This window comes from Platichthys flesus, chromosome 3 (assembly GCF_949316205.1).
Source record: "Platichthys flesus chromosome 3, fPlaFle2.1, whole genome shotgun sequence".
Classification (NCBI taxonomy): Eukaryota; Metazoa; Chordata; class Actinopteri; order Pleuronectiformes; family Pleuronectidae; genus Platichthys; species Platichthys flesus.
Window position 1 is genome coordinate 25,734,426 of NC_084947.1, and position 21,794 is coordinate 25,756,219.

The 21,794-nt window shown below is 41.6% G+C and overlaps 2 protein-coding genes across 2 annotated transcripts in view; both read left to right on the forward strand.

Moving 5' to 3' along the window:
• abca2 (ATP-binding cassette, sub-family A (ABC1), member 2) overlaps positions 1–12,067 on the forward strand; it is a 70,446-nt gene extending 58,379 nt beyond the window's left edge. Inside the window, exons 30-49 of the mRNA XM_062384851.1 lie at positions 137–462; positions 1,296–1,509; positions 2,206–2,311; positions 2,395–2,506; positions 2,630–2,690; positions 2,840–3,014; positions 3,151–3,266; positions 4,144–4,291; positions 4,572–4,695; positions 5,096–5,228; positions 6,757–6,877; positions 7,086–7,264; positions 7,559–7,700; positions 7,886–8,020; positions 8,371–8,474; positions 8,600–8,692; positions 9,066–9,168; positions 9,313–9,450; positions 9,548–9,757; positions 10,336–12,067. Of these exons, the coding sequence (XP_062240835.1) occupies positions 137–462; positions 1,296–1,509; positions 2,206–2,311; positions 2,395–2,506; positions 2,630–2,690; positions 2,840–3,014; positions 3,151–3,266; positions 4,144–4,291; positions 4,572–4,695; positions 5,096–5,228; positions 6,757–6,877; positions 7,086–7,264; positions 7,559–7,700; positions 7,886–8,020; positions 8,371–8,474; positions 8,600–8,692; positions 9,066–9,168; positions 9,313–9,450; positions 9,548–9,757; positions 10,336–10,371 (2,776 nt within the window). The 3' untranslated portion in view covers positions 10,372–12,067. The remainder of the gene's footprint in view (positions 1–136; positions 463–1,295; positions 1,510–2,205; positions 2,312–2,394; positions 2,507–2,629; positions 2,691–2,839; positions 3,015–3,150; positions 3,267–4,143; positions 4,292–4,571; positions 4,696–5,095; positions 5,229–6,756; positions 6,878–7,085; positions 7,265–7,558; positions 7,701–7,885; positions 8,021–8,370; positions 8,475–8,599; positions 8,693–9,065; positions 9,169–9,312; positions 9,451–9,547; positions 9,758–10,335) is intronic.
• Positions 12,068–14,385: 2,318 nt separating this feature from the next.
• Positions 14,386–16,906, forward strand: LOC133950741 (serine protease 1-like). The gene is made up of 5 exons (XM_062384852.1): positions 14,386–14,474; positions 14,579–14,732; positions 15,641–15,894; positions 16,230–16,366; positions 16,552–16,906. Exons 1-5 carry the CDS (start codon positions 14,435–14,437, stop codon positions 16,699–16,701), a joined length of 735 nt encoding a protein of 244 aa, XP_062240836.1. The 5' UTR covers positions 14,386–14,434; the 3' UTR covers positions 16,702–16,906.
• Positions 16,907–21,794: the final 4,888 nt, after the last annotated feature.

The window sequence follows — 21,794 nt, forward strand, 5'->3', positions numbered from 1 at the left end:
TGAGAAACTGCTGCATTGAGAGTTTAACTCTATACAATGTGCAATGCGTGAAGTAATGTTGTGTGGTATATGTGTTATGCATAAATAACGATATGTTTACTACAATCTGAGAGTAGCATGTTTATCCTCCCATCAGGAGTAAGCTGTGGCCAGACGCAAGTCCACAGAAGATCATCAACACCCTCCATCTGCCCTCGGGCGTGGGAGCTACCTGCGTCCTCAAAACTCCCTTCAACAGCACCCTGGACCAGCTGGCCCAGACCCTCAACCCCAGCGCCAACAACTCCAAAACCCTGGCCGCCCGCTACTTTGACTCCATGTGTCTGGACTCCTTCACGCAGGGGGTCCCGCTCTCCAACTTTGTACCCCCTCCTCCTTCCCCGGCACCTTCAGACGACCCAGACCCTCGCTTTGAGGACGGACTGTGGAACTTCACCGTTGCCCCTCCAACCACAGTCCATGGTGAGTTTATCTAATCATGTGACCCTCTTAAATATTAGGTTAATAGCTTGAGTCTTTGTAAAACTGATGGTCTCCTGGGATATCCAAGAAGAAAGGTACCTTTTACTCAGAATGTGGTAAACAGCAGTTCTGTGTTGAAGAGAGATGTGAGTTTACAACTGTGATGAGCAGAGACGTTTTTGAGAACACATCCAACCATAAGGTGAATGATCTACAACGGCAGTGCAGGTCAGGTTCCATTTCTGTCAGCCAAGAACAGAAATCTGAGGCTGCAGTGGACAGGTCATTGTCAACAGCCCAGGATGCTGGGGTTTGTGGTATTAACTTAACACATCCACTAGTATTCAAGGGTACATGTTTTTGCATTAAGCCTTAATTATACTTCACACAGCTACATAGTAATGGACATGTAGTTGTTCTTAAGAATTCTTATAAGTCTACTTGGAGTCTGCTAAGAGGAGTTGGTGCCCTTGTAGTGTAGGAGCTTTGAGGATATAACAAATAGACTTTCTGATGACATAATTTACAATTAAAGTGAATGGCAAATCTGTATTGTAAAGCATTTATGGTGGTTATCAAGACTGGAATGTTGTAAAGGTGCTGAATACAAACCATTTACCATATATAACAAGAAAAGCACAGATGTATTAAATAACATTAATGATGGCTGCATTCCATTTAGGGGAGGGTACGTTATGTTCAGACCCATTGGAATAATCAGATCAGAGTCAGAATCAGAAAGTATTTATTGCCAAGTAGGTTTACACCTACCAGGAATTCGCTCTGGTAATTGGTGCATACAATGAACATACCCCTCTCTATTGTTTTCTCAGAGCCAGTGACATCCCCTCCAACCCTCCCGATATCCATCCATGAACCAGTGCGTTGCACCTGCTCCATGCAGGGCACAGGCTTCTCCTGCCCCAGTGGGGTGGGAGGTCGGCCCCCCCTCATGAAGGTGGTGACAGGGGACATCCTGGTGGACATCACAGGCCGCAACGTCTCTGAGTATCTGCTCTTCACGTCGGACAGACTCCGCCTGCACAGGTAGAACTGCTATGGGAACATTTCATTCAGTAAGAACCATTTGAAATGAAATATTGACAACTTGAAGAGTTTAAAAGTACGTACTTACTTTTAGCTGTCACTCTGAAACTCTTTACCTCAGTGATTGTGTTGGATCACCTCAGCTGGACGATCACTTCTAGTGAGAGGAGCAACCAAACTTAACTGTCTCCACTTACAGACATTACACTGTAAACCTTTCCAACTTTATGCAAATGAAACGTATATTTTTGTATCATCAGAACTTTTTCAAACCCACACTGTGAAGTTTGAAATTATATAGACATTATGGACAACATCAAAAAGATTATACATAAATGCAGTAAATTATGATTTAACTGCTGTTTCACCGACTGTGTAGAGAGTTCAACATCCTGGATAAATAATAATATAATATTGCAAATGTAGATCAGGAAATATTTGATAATGGATAATTTTTCACTTTCTTTAACATTGACGGATTTTTCAAGATTTTTGTGGATTTCTCAGAGTAGTTTATTGATATTTCTGAGTGTGCACATTTTGGTCCCGATACAAATAAAAATCTGGATCTAATGAATTTAATTTGGGCTTTGGCGTAGGTACGGACTCTACTGAGTGACATTGAAGTGGAATCGCTTGCTCTAGTGTCTACTTATTTGTATTATTTATTTAGTCGATTGACTTTCCTTTCTATAGATATGGTGGTTTAACAGTGGGGAACATCCTGAAATCAATCCCAGCATCCTTTGGGGTGAAGATACCTCCAATGGTTCGCAAGATAGCAGTCCGCAGATCAGCTCAGGTAAGATGGGGCTCTCTGAGTGCGACGAGACGTTCACAAACACAGTAGAAATGTTGGCTGACAGAGCGACGTCCTGTGTTCAGGTTCTTTACAACAACAAAGGCTACCACAGCATGCCCACGTATCTGAACGTCCTCAACAACGCCATCCTACGCGCCAACCTACCGGCATCCAAGGGCAACCCATCTGCCTATGGTAAATCACATACCAGTCCAATAATAAAAAAAACAGTGATGTTAACTGAAGCTGATATTACCATCTACATAAATTAGGTTGTTGTGATGTGTTTATGTTTTGTGTGTTTGATGTGTTTTGCAGGTATCACCCTGACAAACCACCCAATGAATCGAACCAGTGCCAGCCTGTCTTTGGACTACTTGTAAGTTGCTCAGCAGCACTAGTATTAAAAATAATAAGAAATAATACAAAGAGGGACTTGAGAGCTAATTCTTATAGTTTTGATTTTAGACAATTTCCAGGATAGTTGAACTTATCTAAAATGTTCTCTCCTCTCCTCTGTATATCCAGGCTGCAGGGGACTGATGTGGTGATCGCTATCTTCATCATTGTGGCCATGTCTTTTGTGCCAGCCAGCTTTGTGGTTTTCCTGGTCGCAGAGAAATCCACAAAGGCCAAACACCTGCAGTTTGTCAGTGGCTGTGACCCTGTCATCTACTGGCTGGCTAACTACATATGGGACATGGTGAGGAGTGTTGAAATGCAGCTACTCGTAGAGGGTTGTGGATGTATGGGTGAACTATTCATTCTTCTTCAGTCATACTGCAAATATTGTCTTCTCTCCAGGTCTGAGCATGTTCTTTTCCCTTGTCTCTCCTCAGCTGAATTACCTGGTACCTGCCACATGCTGCGTTATCATTCTGTTTGTGTTCGACCTGCCAGCCTACACCTCGCCAACTAACTTCCCTGCAGTCCTCTCCCTCTTTCTACTCTATGGGTGAGCTTTTGATCTAATTTCTCATATATTGTATTCATGGTTTATAATTATTTACATTATTTGACATCAAAAGTCAACAGGATACCAGAGGTGCCCAGATTTCCAGTCCACCCTTCTTTATCCACTGTATAAAAGGAAGATAACAGGCATCTACTTTCCACTGAAACAATAACTTCTGTGAATTATGCACAGTAGCAGGGAGAGGTTTTTTTCCAAAAACAATTAGCAGCACAAGCTAAATTCGTATTATCATCATAGAATTATATAATAGAATGAGAAAATGTAGCCTTTGATTACATTTGGAGAATAATTTCCAGAGTAATATTTTACCTAAAATGTTGCATAAGTTATTCTTGCTGTCATATTTATCTTGTTGTAAATACAGTGTGTGTCAATACTGTAATATGCTGAGGGGAGAGGAGTAACCCACCACAGTAACATTTGGTTACATTGTGTGAAAAGACACATGGCACAGATAAAAGTTCCAAACGAGTAGAACTGAAAGGTCTCTGATCCCAGAGGCTTTATTCTTGAATAAAAGTTAAAAGAATCGGAACAAGAGCGAGAAAGAGAGAGAATGTTGAAGGTATGGCTCTTAATGTTTATCATGTAGAAAATTAACTGAGCTGAGTTCATGCTTTGTCTTCATTTGGATGTTCAGTAACGTATGTGACCTAGAAGACCAGCAGCAGTGCTGGGTGTGGTTGGCTGTGAATACATAATCATCTGTTCAGGATGCAGCGTCACACAACTCTGCAAATTAACATATTGCATCTTCGTACTTTTGCTCTGACCTGAATAGCATCACCAAGTCTCCAGCTCTGTCCGTCCTTTCATGTCCTGAAGCTTTCCTCTGCCATTTTCTTTAACCTTCCAGATGGTCCATCACTCCCATCATGTACCCGGCATCCTTCTGGTTCGAGGTTCCCAGCACAGCCTATGTGTTCCTCATAGTCATCAATCTCTTCATAGGCATCACTGCAACAGTTGCCACCTTCCTGCTCCAGCTCTTTGAGCATGACAAGGTCAGTTTGACTCCTGATGTTATAACATCACATCCTGCAATTGGCCAAACACATTCTGAGGTTTAAACCCCTAATGTCAAACTACAGCTACAGTAATGATTTGATGGTACAGTCAGACACCTCTTCCACATAGAACACAAGTTAATTGAGGAAAATATGTCTCTCATTAGTTCTAAATGGGGTATTTTGTGAAATTATCTATTTTCTTATATACTGTAAAAGCATCTACAGTGTTCTTTTGGTGTTTCTGAATTTATTACTCTGTCATTTGCTTGTCCAGGATCTGAAAAAAGTTAACAGTTACCTGAAGACCTGTTTTCTCATCTTCCCCAACTACAACCTTGGCCATGGCCTGATGGAGATGGCTTACAACGAGTACATCAACGAATACTACGCTAAAATAGGTACATTAATCACAGAGCTGCCTCACACAGGTTTCCCCACTGTCCCACATGTTTCAGTAACAATATCATTCTAACAATCTAACAAAAAATGTTCATTGACTGTACAGATTGCACAGCAGTAATCACAGTACAGAAATACTGAAGCAAAACACAAAGACAGAACAAGACCCCAATTTTGGGGTGTTGCATATGACTACTGTTGATGAAGGTGCAGAGTGTGTACCCATATGTAGAGGAAGATGTCACCCAGTGCAAAAGTGTGGCTCAATGCTGTGTTAACACTATACTTTCATTCACTGTTACTTCTTGGATTTTTTCACATATTTTGTTATAAGTTTTAGAAAGAATCTTTAGAGATGAATGTAAGAAGATATAAGTTCCTGGGAATGTGTGATTTCAGGCCAGTTTGACAAGATGAAGTCACCGTTCGAGTGGGACATTGTGACTAGAGGTCTCGTTGCCATGACGATTGAAGGCTTTGTCGGCTTCCTTATCACCATCCTCTGCCAGTACAACTTCCTCAGAAAACCCCCGTGAGTTATGTGTGATTCTGTTATCTGTGTGAGGCATCAGGTCTCACTGGCGCCACCTCAGAATTATAGAGCCCTTTTCTCTCAAGCTGCCATTGTACTGTACAGTCACCCATCACACAGACGACTGTAGAGACAGAAAACAACAAGGACTTATGTCAACATGGAAAAGTCAATTTGTTGCTCTCTTAAATTATTGTCTCTACTTATTATGGAATGTGAAAGACATACTGATGATTCTGAAATGGACAGACTGAATTCTGCATACATGCCATCTGCATCAACATGGGTGGAGTAATATTAGTTACTCATCTAAGACTCATCAAACACCCCTTCACTTGTTAGAAGCAGTATTTAGTCTGCATGTTCTTTACAGTGAGTGAATCAAATTAAAAAAGTTACTGTGTTTTATCTTGACTCATTAATCTTCAGAGTCAGTGTTTTTCTTCAGCATCAGATTCCTCCTCCTGATTTTATGGACAATGTGAACAGTGTTGTCTCTCAATGTGTAGATGAGCCCAAAACATGGAGCTGTGGTTAGTTTCATATATTTATACTCTCAGTTATGTTCATCCTCAATAAACTTTGACCGTCTTCACCAGATCCAGTGACAGGAAACTGATGTGCTGGAATTAGGGGCCATCTCAAAAGTGCTAAGACAGCTTCAGTGATTTTTTCATTTATTTATACTTATACTTATGACAGAAAATGTGTTATTTAACATGTATTTCCCACTGTAACCCATGGAGCTTTACATTAGACTGAATTAAACTATTTATTCATATTCACCTTAAAGCACAGTTGATGCTTGAAGTGTTACTTTTGGTACAAGACTTCAATTAAACAAGGAAAATGAGGCGGTCTAGACAATTACTGACAACCTAAATCAATCCCTCTCTAATGTAAACCCAATCAGGAATATTTTTGTGGAGAATTAAGAATTAGAATTAAGAATTAAGATTTGTTTATACCAAACACATGCATAACACACGCATGCAATGGTAGGTAAATTTATCCTCTGCATTTAACCCATCTGGTGCAGGACACACAGAGCAGTGAGCAGCCATGTACAGCGCCCGGGGAGCAGATGTTGGGGGAGTAAGGTGCCTTGCTCAGGGGCACTAGACAGGGTTGGGAGACTTTTGGATTTTTGGTCAGATCAATCCAGGTTCGTCTTTTGTTGTCTCTCCGTGGAGTCAAACCAGAGACGAACCAGAGACCTTTTCTGCCCATAGTCCAAGTTTCTACCACTAGACCACCGCTTCTTGTACACTGTAACTACAGAGAAACGGGTATTAGTTTTATCACCAGCGACATGTTAGGTCCAGAGGATGGTGCAACCAGCTCATACTGCTCTATTATTTAATAATTGTATAGAGTTACTTACTGAGGTTAGAGGTACAGTGGAGATAAGAACAACTGAAGTAGTGTGTGTGTGTGTGTGTGTGTCTGTGTGTGTGTGTGTGTGTGTGTGTGTGTGTTTGTGTTTGTGTGTGTGTGTGTGTGTGTGTGTGTGTGTGTGTGAGACCAGGAGGATGCCAGTCAGCTGTCAGCCTATTGACGATGATGATGTAGACGTGGCCTGTGAGAGACGAAGAGTGCTTCGAGGAGATGCCGATAACGACATGCTGAAGATTGAGAACCTGACGAAGGTACAAAACTGTATCCCCAAGTGTGAAACTAGACTCAAGCGCCCATCTGCGGTTTTGCTGGCACGGGGCTGAGAGTATTGTGAATCTGCTCCTCCCTACCTGCTCAACACAAGCTGACTTGTGTTGACATGATTGGAGTTGGGGAGTTATAACTTAGTAAAACAGTGGTATGCTCCTTTAATGTGTACGTTCCATGGATCTCCCTCAGGTGTATAAATCCAGGAAGATGGGTCGTATCCTGGCAGTGGACCGGCTGTGTCTGGGCGTCCGGCCTGGAGAGTGCTTTGGACTGCTGGGTGTGAACGGAGCCGGGAAGACCACCACGTTCAAGATGCTGACGGGAGATGAGTGCACCACTGGAGGGGAGGCATTCATCAACGGAAACAGGTCAGTGCCAGCAGAATTAGCATTTAGCAATCATCAGCAAGAAAAATAACAATTATATAATGACAGCTGCCTTTAGGTGGTCCAGCTACCCAGAGTCAAAATTAGGGCATAAAATCAAGTAAAATGCATAATGTCACTCATTAACTCATGAACATGCATTAGACTGGTTGGTGGAGCTCATAAATCAATGATGATTTCTCATATTTGTGTGTGTGTGTGCGTGCGTGCTTGCGTGTGTGCGTGCGTGTGTGTGTGTGTGTGTGGGTGTGTGTCTGTGGGTGTGTGTGTGTGCAGTATCCTGAGGGACCTGTTAAATGTGCAGCAGAGTATCGGCTACTGTCCACAGTTTGATGCCCTGTTCGACGACCTGACAGCCAGGGAACATCTGGAGCTCTACACTCGGCTTCGTGGCATTCCCTGGAAGGACCAGGAGAGGGTAAATCTCTCTCACACACACACACACACACACGCACACAGAGACACTAATTCATCTTTCTTTGCTAGTGAGTACCACAACTTTAGGAATGTATTAAGTGATATAATTTGTTTACCTCCATCCCCTCTGCTCTGTAATCAGTTAAATCTCCATTGCAGACTGATATTTTCCTTTACTCCCTCTAGGTGGTGCAGTGGGCATTAGAAAAGTTGGAGCTGTCAAAGTACGCAGATAAGCCTGCCTGTACTTACAGTGGAGGAAACAAACGCAAGCTTTCCACTGCCATTGCTCTGATTGGATACCCCTCACTCATCTTCCTGGTAAGAGGTTGGAATGGAGGCCTTATATGATATATTAATGATTCTCATGTGAAATGAGATGTCTTAAATGTTCTCATTATGTAATGACTCACCACAGAATCTCCCCATGTATACTTTTATTGTGTTATGGTATTTATTTTTGTTTAATTTGCTTATCACTTGTGAGGGCCATCATATTACATTGTTATCTGCTTATTATAAGAACTTAGTCTCCTTGTTATTAGTCATTATTGCCTCTTAATAACTGTTACTACTTTTTGAATCTAGGAAATGTTTGGTAGAGGAGCAACAGGAACTGTTGCTTCTCAGCAGCGTGTAAGTTTCCAAACTGTACTCTGTGGGTTTTTCAGGATGAGCCCACAACTGGTATGGACCCAAAGGCCCGAAGGTTCCTCTGGAATTTAATCCTGGACATCATCAAGAGCGGACGCTCAGTAGTGCTGACGTCACACAGGTGAGACACCTTAGCTCTCACATGCAGCAGGACATCCGTCCAAATACCTTTGTATTGCTGTGACTTATTTTCACCTCTTTTTCAGCATAGTTTACTAAATATGTTTTTCATGCTGTCCTCTTCAGTATGGAGGAGTGTGAGGCTTTGTGCACCAGACTGGGTATTATGGTGAATGGCAGGTTTAAATGCCTGGGCAGCATCCAGCACCTCAAGAACAGGTCAGGAGGTTCAAAATCCACCTTTATTATATATACATATACTGTATATATACTGTCTAATATACATATATTTTATCATTTGATGTGAGCGTCCTACTGTTTCTCTCAACTGTCTTTTGTGATCTTTTACACACACTCGCTTCTGCTATATGTTATTTGATACTACTGTGATACTGCTTTGCTACTGTTGTGACTTCAAAAATCTAAATTACATTACATTACATTACATGTCATTTAGCTGACGCTTTTGTCAAAAGCGACTTACATTTTTAGAACACTCAGCATTTATGAGGAGCCATTTTAGGGGTTCAGTATCTTCAGTATCTAAATGAAGTGTAAGGGGGAAAAGTCACGTTTTGTGATCATGTCCCAGGTTTGGTGATGGTTACATGATCACAGTGAGGACCAAGAGCAGCTCCAGCGTGAAGGAGGTGGTTCGATTCTTTAGCAGAAACTTCCCTGAGGCTGTGCTGAAGGTAAACTTAAGTGAAGAAGTATTTCACCAAAGTGAAGTATTTCACCAGGAATATATATATATATATATATATGTATATATATATATATATATATATATATACACATTGTCTCAGATATGTAGTTATCTGTTGTCATGTCTGCAGGAGCGTCACCACACCAAGGTCCAGTACCAGCTGAAGTCGGAGCTGATCTCTCTGGCTCAAGTCTTCAGTAAGATGGAGCAGGTGGTGGAGGTGCTTGGTATCGAGGACTACTCTGTCAGTCAGACCACTTTGGATAATGTGAGTCTATGTGAATGCTCTGGCTCAGCCACACACAAGCATTAAACAAGAAACCATGGAGTAAATAAATAAATAACCCTCTTCTTCCTCTGCCCAGGTGTTTGTCAACTTTGCAAAGAAGCAGAGTGACAACTTAGAGCAGCAGGAGGTGCTGCCCCCGGGTGGTGCACAGTCGCCCCTGCAGCACATCTTAAACCTGCTGAAGTCTCGGGCGGCCAACACAGAGCTCAATGCTCTGATCAGCGAGGCGCCAGAGGAGCTGGAGAGCGACGATGATGAAGGACTGATCAGCTTTGAAGAGGAAAGAGTGAGTGGATTATGTATTATTTTATTAATCATTCATGAGTCACACCACTTATCCTTTGAGGGTTGTTGAAGGGCGGGAGCCAATCCCAGGTGACAACGGGCAAGAGGGGGGGGTACACCCTGGTGAGGTCATCAGGGCTCACAGGATCAACATACTGCGACAAACATTGTCTAACTAAATTGCTATGAAGGAAGATTTGACCAATTTTCAGAAAAGTGTCAATCATTATGTATATGTTTTGATATTCTGGCTACAAGCAAATCAACAAGCTGACATTTAAAAGTGGACAAATTTGATTAATTGACAAACTGAAGTGGTCGTAGAACATCAGCTGCATAGGCAGTCCTTTGCTCCTACAAAAGTGTGATTGGATCTCAGGAGGCATTGAGGAGCCATTTGGGTGTGTTCAGAGCCTGACACTTGTGATGAGATCACACAGGACTGATTTTAATACCTGGTTCGAATAGGGTCATTGACTTCTCCAGACAAAGATGACATTTGCTTTCACAGACCCAGTTGTACTTCTAGTTAAACTTTGATATGTAAAATTGTTGGTTTTGTGTGTGTGTTTGTGGCAGGTGCAGCTCTCCTTCAACACAGACACTCTCTGTTGAAATAAGCCACCAACGGAGCAGAGAGTCGAGGGGAATAAAAAGAGAAGGAACCTCAAGACCCATCTGTGTCTGAGCTCTGAGGCCTGGAGGGATAATGCAGCTGCTGATCTAACCCTGAGGAGGACCAACACTCTCTGCACTATGGAACACAGGACCAGTAGTTCAGTATTTTAGCCTCAAATGTCCAGAAGGAGGTAGTTTGGGGTCAGATCCCATGAAGCGCAGGGGGAGATCCAGCAGCAGCGGTATAGCAATTGGACTGAACACTTAATCCTGGAATGTTTCCATATTCATTGTTTCTGAGAATGTATCTCACTGATGGTTACAGTAGGTTAGCTGCCTTTGCTAGCAACTGGTAATAAGTTAAAAACCAGCACAGGCTCCTCTGAGTTGGTTAAAAACACGCTCCTTGCCAATAGGCTTCATGTAACCAGAGCGGCCCCCTTTTTACTAGACCTGTCTTAAGAGCATGCTGTGATGCAGCTGAATCCAGTGGTAATGTTATACAGTCTATTTTTCTGTGGAAAGAAGAAGAATGATTTATTTTGGATACCGAAGCAGCTACAGACTGGCGTGTGAATTATTTTGCAATAACAGAGGATTTAATGAAAAGCACTTTGGGTGTGTGAGCTGTTTTCCTTTGCTTTGTAGCTCATGTCAGAGACACAGGGGGATGTACGTGGAGTGGTGATTGTCCCGATGGTGCCTCCCTTCTAACCACTTGTTTTGACATTGTAATATTTGGTCTCTTTCATCTGAATGCTCTCTTTTGTGCTTTTAACATATCATTATGTTGTGGATTCTACCTAGAAGATCCTCTATAAACCGGGCACAGTATAATAATTGAAACTCCATTTCATTCTCGGTTATCAGTGTCCTAACAGATTGAAACTGAGGTGAACTCTGCTCCTGCTCCCCGACTATGACTGCACTATCATCACTGTGATAATGAGGACAACGCTCAGATCAGATGGTGTTAACTCAAGTACAGGACGTGCTTTATGATTTGCAGACGATCTTATCATTTATTTATTGAATTTGGCCTCAAAATGTGCCAAATATCCACATTTACAAAACCATGGACGTTTCACTGAGCTTTATGGCATGTATTTTTAAATGCTCTCTCTCATGAGTTTTGTGATAACTGAGTTGTAAAATGTCCTGTCAGTCAATATTTCATTACTTTCATTACTCACAGCTAAGTGCAGTCATGTTTTTGGTGATTATGGCTTTTTTCCCCCCTAGATGGACGGGTTATCATTAAAACAAGAAGAAGTGATAGTGATGTTTTTCTTCTCTGCAACTGTAAACTGGAGGGACGTTAATAGTTGAATGAATTATTATATAACCAACTGTCCATACAAGAAAACATATTTAAGAGCCTAGAACTGATTCTTGTGAAGTAAAACCTCAGCGGGAAGTTTGAAAGTTGTTTTCACTGAAATGAAAAAAGAGAAGAATCAGAGATCATTCTAATTACAGAAACAAACTCTCATACAATGAAGAGGTAACTCATGTCACCAGCAGCCACTGGAGTTAGGTGCAATCAGAGATAATAAAATGTATCAAATATAAATGTGTTACTTTTTTCTATATTTAATATGGATGTTTGACTGTAATTTTTGTTTGTCATTTGGACAAAACCGCTGAGCTTAGCGTTGAAGCTCATGTCTGATTAAACATGTCTTGTTTCTGAGCTCTGCTTTGTGTTGGATGGTTGTGTTTTTATTTTGTTGTGAGTTAGAGAATTAGACTCAGAAACTTATTTTACTTCTAGTTTCATCACATGGACATTCAAGCTTCACCATACAGGAACATTTACATGTACAGTCCAGAGACTGTTTTGTGTTCATCTGCTCCACCTTCTTTAATTCAAATGTTATCACATATGTCTATGAATATTAGATACTAAATAAGATATTTAATATATAGCTGAAAGCTCTGGCTCCTACTGTACTTTAGAGACTTTAGGGACAACAAGTAAACCTGGGTTCTAGGAGCACATTGCTGGAATGGGGGGATGTGGTACTATGAGCTATTTATGATGGTGCCATGTTATTTAGAGCATGCAAGAGACTGGAGCAAATAGTTGGAAGCTGAGCTCTCTACCAACGAGACCTTCTTGCTGTGAGGTGACATCCCAGCACCACCATGCCACCCTTGCTTGATCATAATGCCATATTTCTTTTGAGTGTCTGTGTGAGGACGAGCTCTACCCGCTCATTGGCTTCTTTGGAAAAGGTTACGGCAAGAACGACGAGCCCCTCCGAGGCTACCTGCTGACGTACGTCATCGCCGTCTACTTCGTTCTCATCAGTGAGGATTCCAACCGAATCTCTGACTCTTAAAGAGATGGAAATACGTTGACATGTGTTGTGGAAAAATACAACAGCATGTCCAAGGTTCAGGTTTCTGACTTCATCTGGATATTATATATTTTATTGGTATGTGTATGTCTTTCCACCAGCTGAGTAAATCACCCTCGCTCCCATCATCTCCAACTTCTTCCTCTGCTCCTCGAGCTCATCAACTTCAGCTGCTCCCGCGCTTCAGTCACCAATTCACCAGGTGAAACCCAGAGAGGAGGGAGGGATCAAAAAAATCATTAAAATTCAATAAGGGCCAAGAGAAAAGAGAATGAGTGTTTGATTGTGTGTGTGTGTGTGTGTGCAAAATAATTTAACACTTGGATACATTTACACCAGACTTTGTGGACTGATATCACTTTGGAGGAAATCTACAGATTATTTGTTATTGGAGCTGAAAGATCAGAGTTTGAGGTCAACAAAATATGATCAGAAAATTATTCCTTATCGTTTTACGTTATATGATGAGTTGAATGCATTAAGTCATTATGATATAGCATAGCCCATCCAATGCTTTTCATTTATGACAAAATGACATTAAACCAGACTGTGCTGAACCATCTTCATCATTAGTTAATATTACTTTTATAAGCTTTTTATTTGGAGGTTTCTAAAATTGTTAGTCATCACATTTATTATGCACCGTCTTTTACTTCAGCGTCTTTTGGACCAAATTATTGGACGGTTTTGGACAATGTCGGCTGTTTCTCAGGAAGACTTAAATAAATGTACAGAATTTCACGCTATAATCCTGCGGATAATTAAGATGTGTCTCTCAAAACCTGTATACTTTGAGACATTCGCCGCAAAAACGTCGGAAAAAACAGATCTCTTTTTCGATGAAGATTCACCAAACTTCTTGTGATAGAACCGCAAAAGAACCTTTATTTTATTTTGAAACTTCAAAAAATTAATTCCCATCTTCACACCTTCGTGGGGCTAATTATCTGACCTCATGACGATCATCTTGGGGTCAGCTTCACCTAAGGAAAAGAGATTTCTCCTCCCCGCTCGCCACATAATTCTATAATAACCTCCTTTGTTAGTCCACATTGAATGTTGAGCGTCTGTCTGGTGCTGTTTCTAAATTTTATTCGTGGACAAAGAGGAAGAGTGTGAAATCAATCCTGAGCAAATATTCTTTTGTTTGGCTTTTACTCGATTGAGATTAATAGTTTCACCAAATCCTTTCTTCAAGAAATAAGAAACACATTTCTCCACCAAAACTCACCAGTTCAATTAAATTCAACCAATCAGTACCACATTTCACATACTCATTGAAATCAAAAATTATAACCCTAACCCTAACCCTAACGTCTCATCTTGCAATGTTTAGGAAATTGAAACAAAATTCCTGGATTCAGATCCACACCAAAATGTTATGACCAAATCTAAATGACAGGTGATGCAGGTTAGTTTGTTAACTAATAATGGTTAACATTTTATATATGGGGACTTAAGTAAAAAAAATTGCTGATTGCATAACGGTGAAATGAAGAACACCATTTAATCAGAAAGAGACCCCCGATGGGTCTTATCCCTCAGTTTCCAGGTTGCTCAAGGTCTTTCTGTTGCTTTCTGCCATATGGCTCTTTCCCAGAACATTTTTCACCATCCAAAGTGGAAACATAATGACCTTCAGGGGTGTATAAAGAGTTGAAGGGTGGAGCTTCTCTAACGTTTAGACGATTGCCAGCATGAAGGCCCTGATATTCCTGGCTCTGCTTGGAGCTGTGTGTAAGAGATCGACCAATTTTGTACTTTTCTGTGGATACAAACAACTAACACATACTAATTATACCAATTTAACAATTTTCCTGTACATTTGATTGCTGTTTCAGTTGCTGCAGCTGAGGATGATAAGATTGTCGGAGGGTATGAGTGTCCCAGACACTCTGTTCCCTACCAGGTGTCTCTGGATGCTGGATACCACTTCTGCGGAGGATCCCTGATCTCCAGCCAGTGGGTGTTGTCTGCTGCTCACTGCTTCATGTCGTAAGTACAGGAGATCTATCATTCTGCATGACTCTGCTTGCTTTACTGTGCAAAATACACGTTGAAGACCATCTCCAGACAAGAAGCATAATGCTTGGGAAAGATGAACCGGTGTACACAAGATTATCACTAACTCTCAGTGTTGTTTATATGGTAGATGAACTTCATAAAGCATTTGAATACCAGTCTCCAGTCTGATTGAACACTAAATGGTTAACACAGAATGAGCCACATTCACCCATCCACCCATCCATTTCATACCACACTGCACTTTCTCTAATATACACAATTCATACACTGTGGGCACAGCTGTCAGGGCCAATTTGGGGCCCAGGGAACCACTGACCTTCTGGTGAGTGGACGACCCTCTGCAAACATCCAGAGCCAGAGCAGTTTAGGTTTCACACTGGATCATTTTTCATGTGTTCGTGTGGGCTAGGAACACATGGTGAGCATGGAGAAATGTTCGGCCTTCAGCCGATCAAAGTGGACATTTTCTACTGTTAAAATATTTACCAGTGGTTAAATGGTGGGGCATAGACGCAGCAGCTCAGTGCTCCCTAACTCGTGACTGTGGTTTGTTGTTATTTGTACTGATCATTAAATATGAATGTGGACGGATGTCTGTGTAGGAATGTGGATATGGATCGTTTTTTAATGTGCTGCACAGCACATGTTTTTCTACTGTTTTCTACAATCTTATAATCTTGTTAGAAAAACTGTTAGAATTTAAAATACCTCAAAAATACTTATATAAGAAATACAACAGAACCAGGCTCTGACACACTCACAGGTCTGGCTGCTACATGCTATGATCAGGAGCTTATGGTGGCTCAGGAGAGCCAAATTTGAATGGATATTATTGTCTAATATTTGTTCAGAAAACTTGTATGTTCTGTAACTTACAGTCGTATCCAGGTCCGACTCGGTGAGCACGACATCAGCGTGAATGAGGGCACCGAGCAGTGGATCGACAGCGCCAAGATAATCAAGCACCCTCAGTACAACAGCTACAGCCTGGACAACGACATCATGCTGATCAAACTGAGCCGCCCCGCCACCCTCAACCGCTTTGTCCAGACCGTGGCCCTGCCCTCCCGCTGCCCTGCGGCTGACGAGGACTGCCTGGAGTCCGGGTGGGGCAACACGTCGGCTGACGGCAGTAAGAGATGAGACATGAAAGAGCTGAGTGAAGAGGGGTTTTAAAGAAAAACAGAAATGAGAGACAGCAGCAGCCCTGAGGAGACTATAACCTTGTCACCGTGTGGAGGGGAATGAGATCATTAAATAGTTTTTTAATGTCTAAGGAAATAAATAAAGTTTGTCTAATAATGGTGTCAGGGAAAGGCAACAGTAAAGTTAAAAGATGGAACTTTTGAAAAATATGAAGATATAATTGTGAAAATGTCAACCTGACATTGCGTTCAGGGTCATTTTGGCTCGGAAAATAAAAATATATGTTGATCCAGTGACTGAGACCTGCTTCCTGCTCTACAGGCGACTATCCCGACAGGCTGCAGTGCCTGAGGCAGCCCATTATCGATGACAGGATCTGCAGGAACGCCTACCCAGACCTCCTCACCGAGAACATGCTCTGCTCCGGGTTCATGCAAGGGGGTGCCAGCAGCTGCCAGGTGAGTTCACCTAAACACTCGGGCAGTGCATGATGGTGCATCACCTTCCAGCACTCAACTAGAGACGGCAGCAAAACACTGCATCTTCACCCTGGTGTCATCTTCACCTTTTATTCTTGAGTTACGCACTCACCATGACGACAAATCATATTGTGGTGTTGTTCTTCTTGTGTGTGTGTTTGCAGGGGGACTCTGGAGGTCCTCTGGTGTGTAGTGGTCAGCTGCAGGGGATCGTGTCCTGGGGTTATGACTGCGCCATGAAGGGACACCCCAGCGTCGGCACCCGTGTGTGCCGCTATAACAGCTGGATCAGTTCTGTTATGGGCAACAATTGAAGACAAACAACCCCCCCCCCCAACCAACTAGTGCACATACAATCTCACACTGCAACACCACACTAGCTCATACTCAGTTTATTTAGACCACCTTAGGTATTATTATCATTCATTTACATCTCATGAACAAAACGATAAGGCCCAATTTCTGTAATCAACAGTCATGATGAAGAATAAATAAATAAAAAAAAAAATGTAGCATCTATTTAAATTGTTTAGTTGTTTCTTTGAGTTTCAAAGTTGTTGCAAAGCTATCTTTAAAACGCCCAGTGCCTCTGTGTCCGTTCTGTTCTCGGTCACGAGGCCACCGCTGTCCTGACATTCATCTGGAATTTCAAACCAAAAGAAACCTCCAAGTATAATATCTTTAATTTGTACTTACTGTACTATAGACACATGCATGCCTATGAGATGCCTTTGGTACTCGGTTAATGTGGCAACGCAATGATGAGGGAAACAAGCACACTTGAGTTGATAGGCATCACTGCATTTCATTGCTATGGATTCTCTGCATGCATTCCTCAGACGCCGCTTTGTAAAATTTGCTGTTTCTTTTTTGCTGAGGCGACCTGAACAGACAGAAGCAAAAAACAAATAGCGAAAAAGGGGATCATACAGCGCGAGCAACTCAACAAGTAACTCCATCTTGTTGTAATGACACTCATCTCAATCTGAAGTTGATCTACTTTGAGGTACAAATACCTCAAAGTAAAAATGATGAATATGGCCAAAATGGCCACTAAATGCCAAATAGCAGGCTTACTGCTGCGTTTTTCCAAATCCACCTATAGACTTTTTGTTTTGCTGGTCATGATACACCTGTGTATCGCTTTTTATGAAGAGCGGTCAATGTGAACGCGTCCCAAGGGTCTCGGTAAGGCTTTCTTATATTCTGCAAAGTTTGGTAAGAATTTGAGCATTTTAAAGACCTAAAAAAGCCAATTCATTTGCCTGGAAAAAAGGATAAAATAATAATCCTTACAATTTCAATAGGGCCTCACTCTGTTCGATGCTGTGTGTGCTGAGAGTGAAGGAGGGACTGGACGCCTCTCATCCATCTCAGTCTCACGGTGAGAGTCTTAATTCGAACCAGAGAGAGACAGTATGATCCTCCTTCCATCCTCCACCTTCTTCTTTTCTCCTGTCAACTGTATTATCTCGATCCATACCATACCATTATCTGTTCTCTAGGCCTCACGCTGCTGCTGCCCTACTTGCTGACTCGCAGGAAGCGCTGAGCCGGATGTAAGGAGTGTTTGTGGGAGGAGACATCGACAAGAAGGAAGTGCAGAAAGATGAGTAAACACTTTAATTACCAACAAACATGAACTCATTAACAGCAGCAGGTTTAACTAGCAACAGCATTTTCACGATTTGATCGGCCCTGTCATTAAAAGATTCCCTTCATCAGATCCAGATTTAAAACATCTGTTATTTCAGTTACTTGAGATGCAGAACACTAAAATAATGTGGAATATGCAAAGAGGAAAATGGAAAGTTTACATTTGCAGGAACATGTGGGTTTCCATGTTTTCTGCAGGGATCAGGGTCTAAATGAAGTTCTAGTTTAATCTAATTAAACCTTAATAGGTTCCTTTAACCCGGCCTCCATGTGTCCCTCCAGTGTGGTTCAGTTTTTAGGACTCAGTGAATCAATTCAGGCTGGAGACGAATCCCCGGCAGGACTCTGACTCAGGGCCACAGCGGCAGCAGGAGAAGGAGCCGTGGATGATCATTGAGCAGGATTTAGAGAGGTACAAAGCAAGGGTCCCCCCCCCCCCCCCCCCCCCGTACACACAGTCACATAGACACACACATGGACACAGCACGTATAGAGTCAGTCTGAAGTTTGCAGGTTCACTCCAGAGAAGCTGCTCTCATCGTGATGTGAGTTCAGTCATTCTACTGTTTATAGACGGCGTGTGACAGTGTCCTTACTTACACAGACAGTTTTAATTTAACGTCTCGACAGCATGATGCCCATGGGGAGGAGAGGGGTGTGTCCCAGTACCCTGTTACTGGTGTGGCTGGACGTCATGTCAAGTGACCTGAGGCCCCCGGTCCTATTGGTCAGAGGAAACCAGGAGAACATCCTCACCTTCTACTGCCAGTGAAATGTCTCCACAGCTGTGTCCCAGTTCATGGTCATGGGACACTCAGGCCAAACTGAAATGCGACCGTCTGATTTCTGTAATCTAATCACCAGCTTGTCTCGTCCTTACCACTGGGACTCGGTCTTCAGCCCCATGAACTGGGACACAGCTCATGACTCCAGTGCACTTTCAATGAAGCAAATGATTAATCCTGACATTTTTAATCTTGTGTTGACTTTTTCTTGATGACATCTGATGATCATCTAATCCTGTTGTTAATTAATAATCTCGCAATGCCTTTTATTTCAAAATATTGATGATATACACGTTTCATAGATTTTTTTGCAAAAGTGAATCAGTCCTCTACATTTTGTGCCTGTTCCTTAAATGTATAGAGCAAATTAACAAAACAAAAGAACCAGTTATTTTATGAAGTATGATTGTTGAAATGAAGATGATTATAACAATAAAAGACTTGGAGCACTGTGGTGACTGAACAGTTACAGCACATTGTCCCTGGTTTGATTCTGGGAAACTTTAACGTTATTCTCTCTCTCCTCATGTCTCCTGTCATGTGAGTGTGTGTGTGTGTGTGTGTTACATAATGAGATGTGTGTATTCTCCACATGGTGTTAATCAATTATCTATGTGCTGATTCTGACCTGTTCCACATATTTAACGTATAAATCTGTCCAGATTTGTTGACTCATAATTCACAGTTTCATTCAAGTAAACACGTAGTTAAAACTATTTGTTGTGTATTTGTACATGTATATAAACACGTGCTTTAAATACATGCTGTAGTAAAGCAGGCCACATTGTGACATGGCAGTCAAGCCTCAGACCCTGAATCCTTATCAGCATCACAGGTATTAACATACCTTGACCTTTTACCTTTACAGGGAGGTTCATATTTGTTTTTCCAGTATGTTAATTCTGTATCAGATGCTACAGAAGTCCCCTTAACCAGTTTGCTGCACCACTAAAATCCTAACTAGGGTGTGTGTTTCTGACGAATATTAAGAAACACTATATCACAGCATAAAAATATCTCAGAGGCACTGAGTTGAAGTCTGTGCTATCTGTAAGTCACTGGCATCAAAATGTCTTTTAGGTAACTGAAGTGTGTATAATGTGTTTTACCTTCATCAGGAGACACTGTCGTTAATGATGATGACGGTCTGTGGATCGTTTTGACAGGTTTAACCTCATCACTTGTTTTTCAGAGAACGTGGTGATCAGACGTAGTTTCTTTGAGCTTTTCTTGTTACTCATATGCTCTGTTGTGATCGGTGACCTTGGCTCCTCCCTGCACATGCACACTTTGAGTATGTATGCACACCGTTACCCGGAGGAAGAGGCTTTGTGCCCTGTGCTGTGATGGAGTACCTGTGTGTCGGTTAAGCATTGCTAAAGTCTGCAAAATTAAGCAGCTTGTATAGCTTCAAGCGAAAGTGAGCCATCATCATTATGATGGAGCCGAACACTAAAGGGCACAGCAGGGAGCTCAGATTTGCATAAAACATCAACAGGACAAAAACGACCACAGAGTAAAGTTCTGGTAAATATAAAATAAAAGGACATTTAAATGTGTGAACAGTTGTTTGTGACCTTGTTTTATTTCCTTGTGGTTAAAGCAAGACGTTTTCGAGCTACTTAAATAAATGTAATCTTGAGCCTCAGGTCTGTGAACACAGGTGAAAACAGTTTAATGATTTAACAATGTCCGAAAATAGCAGCGCAAAGTAATGAGGCTGCGTCTTTTGGGAGAAATGTCCTGATCAAGGATCCTGTGTCACTGTGATCATCTGCAGACACGTCCGGGAGGCTGGTGAGAAATAATCCGACTTCTCTGATTCACATCAGTTCACTGTGCACAAGGAGAAACATTCAACTTGGGAACAAATCACAAAACATTTTCTATGGATCAGAAGAAGGTTCATCAACGCGAAAAGAAAAACTGCAGAACCACATGATGGAGAAATGTAAGTTTATATTCATGCACCATTTTAAAACAGAAAATACTTCCTTCTTCCTCTTGGGAAAAGCAACATGAACACATCTTTGATCTTAATTACTTTTTTCACTGCAACACGAAATTATTATTTATCTCGTAAATACATTTCACCACATGAAAATTGAAATATAAACAATTTATTCATTATATACATAAACAAGCTCATATTAAGCTGCTGCTTTAAAGTGAAAAAGTTGAATTATTTTAAGATTTGTTCAGGCTTCAGAACAAAGAAATTAAACTCAGAACATTTTCTTGGTATAATGACAAATCAAGAAATTATCATATTCACCATCTGTACTTTTGATTCACTGAGTTTGAGTTAAACTTCCCTCCATCCATCTGAATCGTACACGCCTGACCTTGTGTTGTCTCAGTCAAGGTCATCTCACAAGTTAATCTGTGTGTAATGATGCTTTTAAAACTGACATCGTAACTTTAACTCCCTGCAGAGGTTTGTAGTTGACTGCTGTGATTATATAAAACCCCAATAAAATTCACCTTAAAACAATAAACCACTTTCAGCAGAAGTAAACAAGAGAATATGAAGTGAAGATTTGAATAGAATAGAAAATAGAAACTCCTGAACTTCATGTCTGGTAAATCTTGGCCTTTGTTTTTGAGGCTTTGGGGAAATAAATGTTCAGAAAGTCGTTTTTATAAATGATTCTTCATCATGTGTGTAATCCATGTTTGAAATGGTTTCCTGGTCGACCCTAAAATGTGAAACCTTTAACAGTTCCTGTACTGAGTCTTGTTTGATCACTGAAGCGGGCTTGGTACTTGGCCTCAGGCTCCTCCTGCTTGGCTCAGGTCAAATATAAAAACCAACCCTCCAAGTAGAGTCACAGGCAGTTCCCTCAAACTACAGAACATGGCTCCGTCACCGTACTGACCGAGCTGCGTCCGATTCATCCATTGCTTCGTAGGAAACCTTCTGAGTGGTTCTTAAAGACGATTCTGAAGTCCTGCATGGAGCTGCC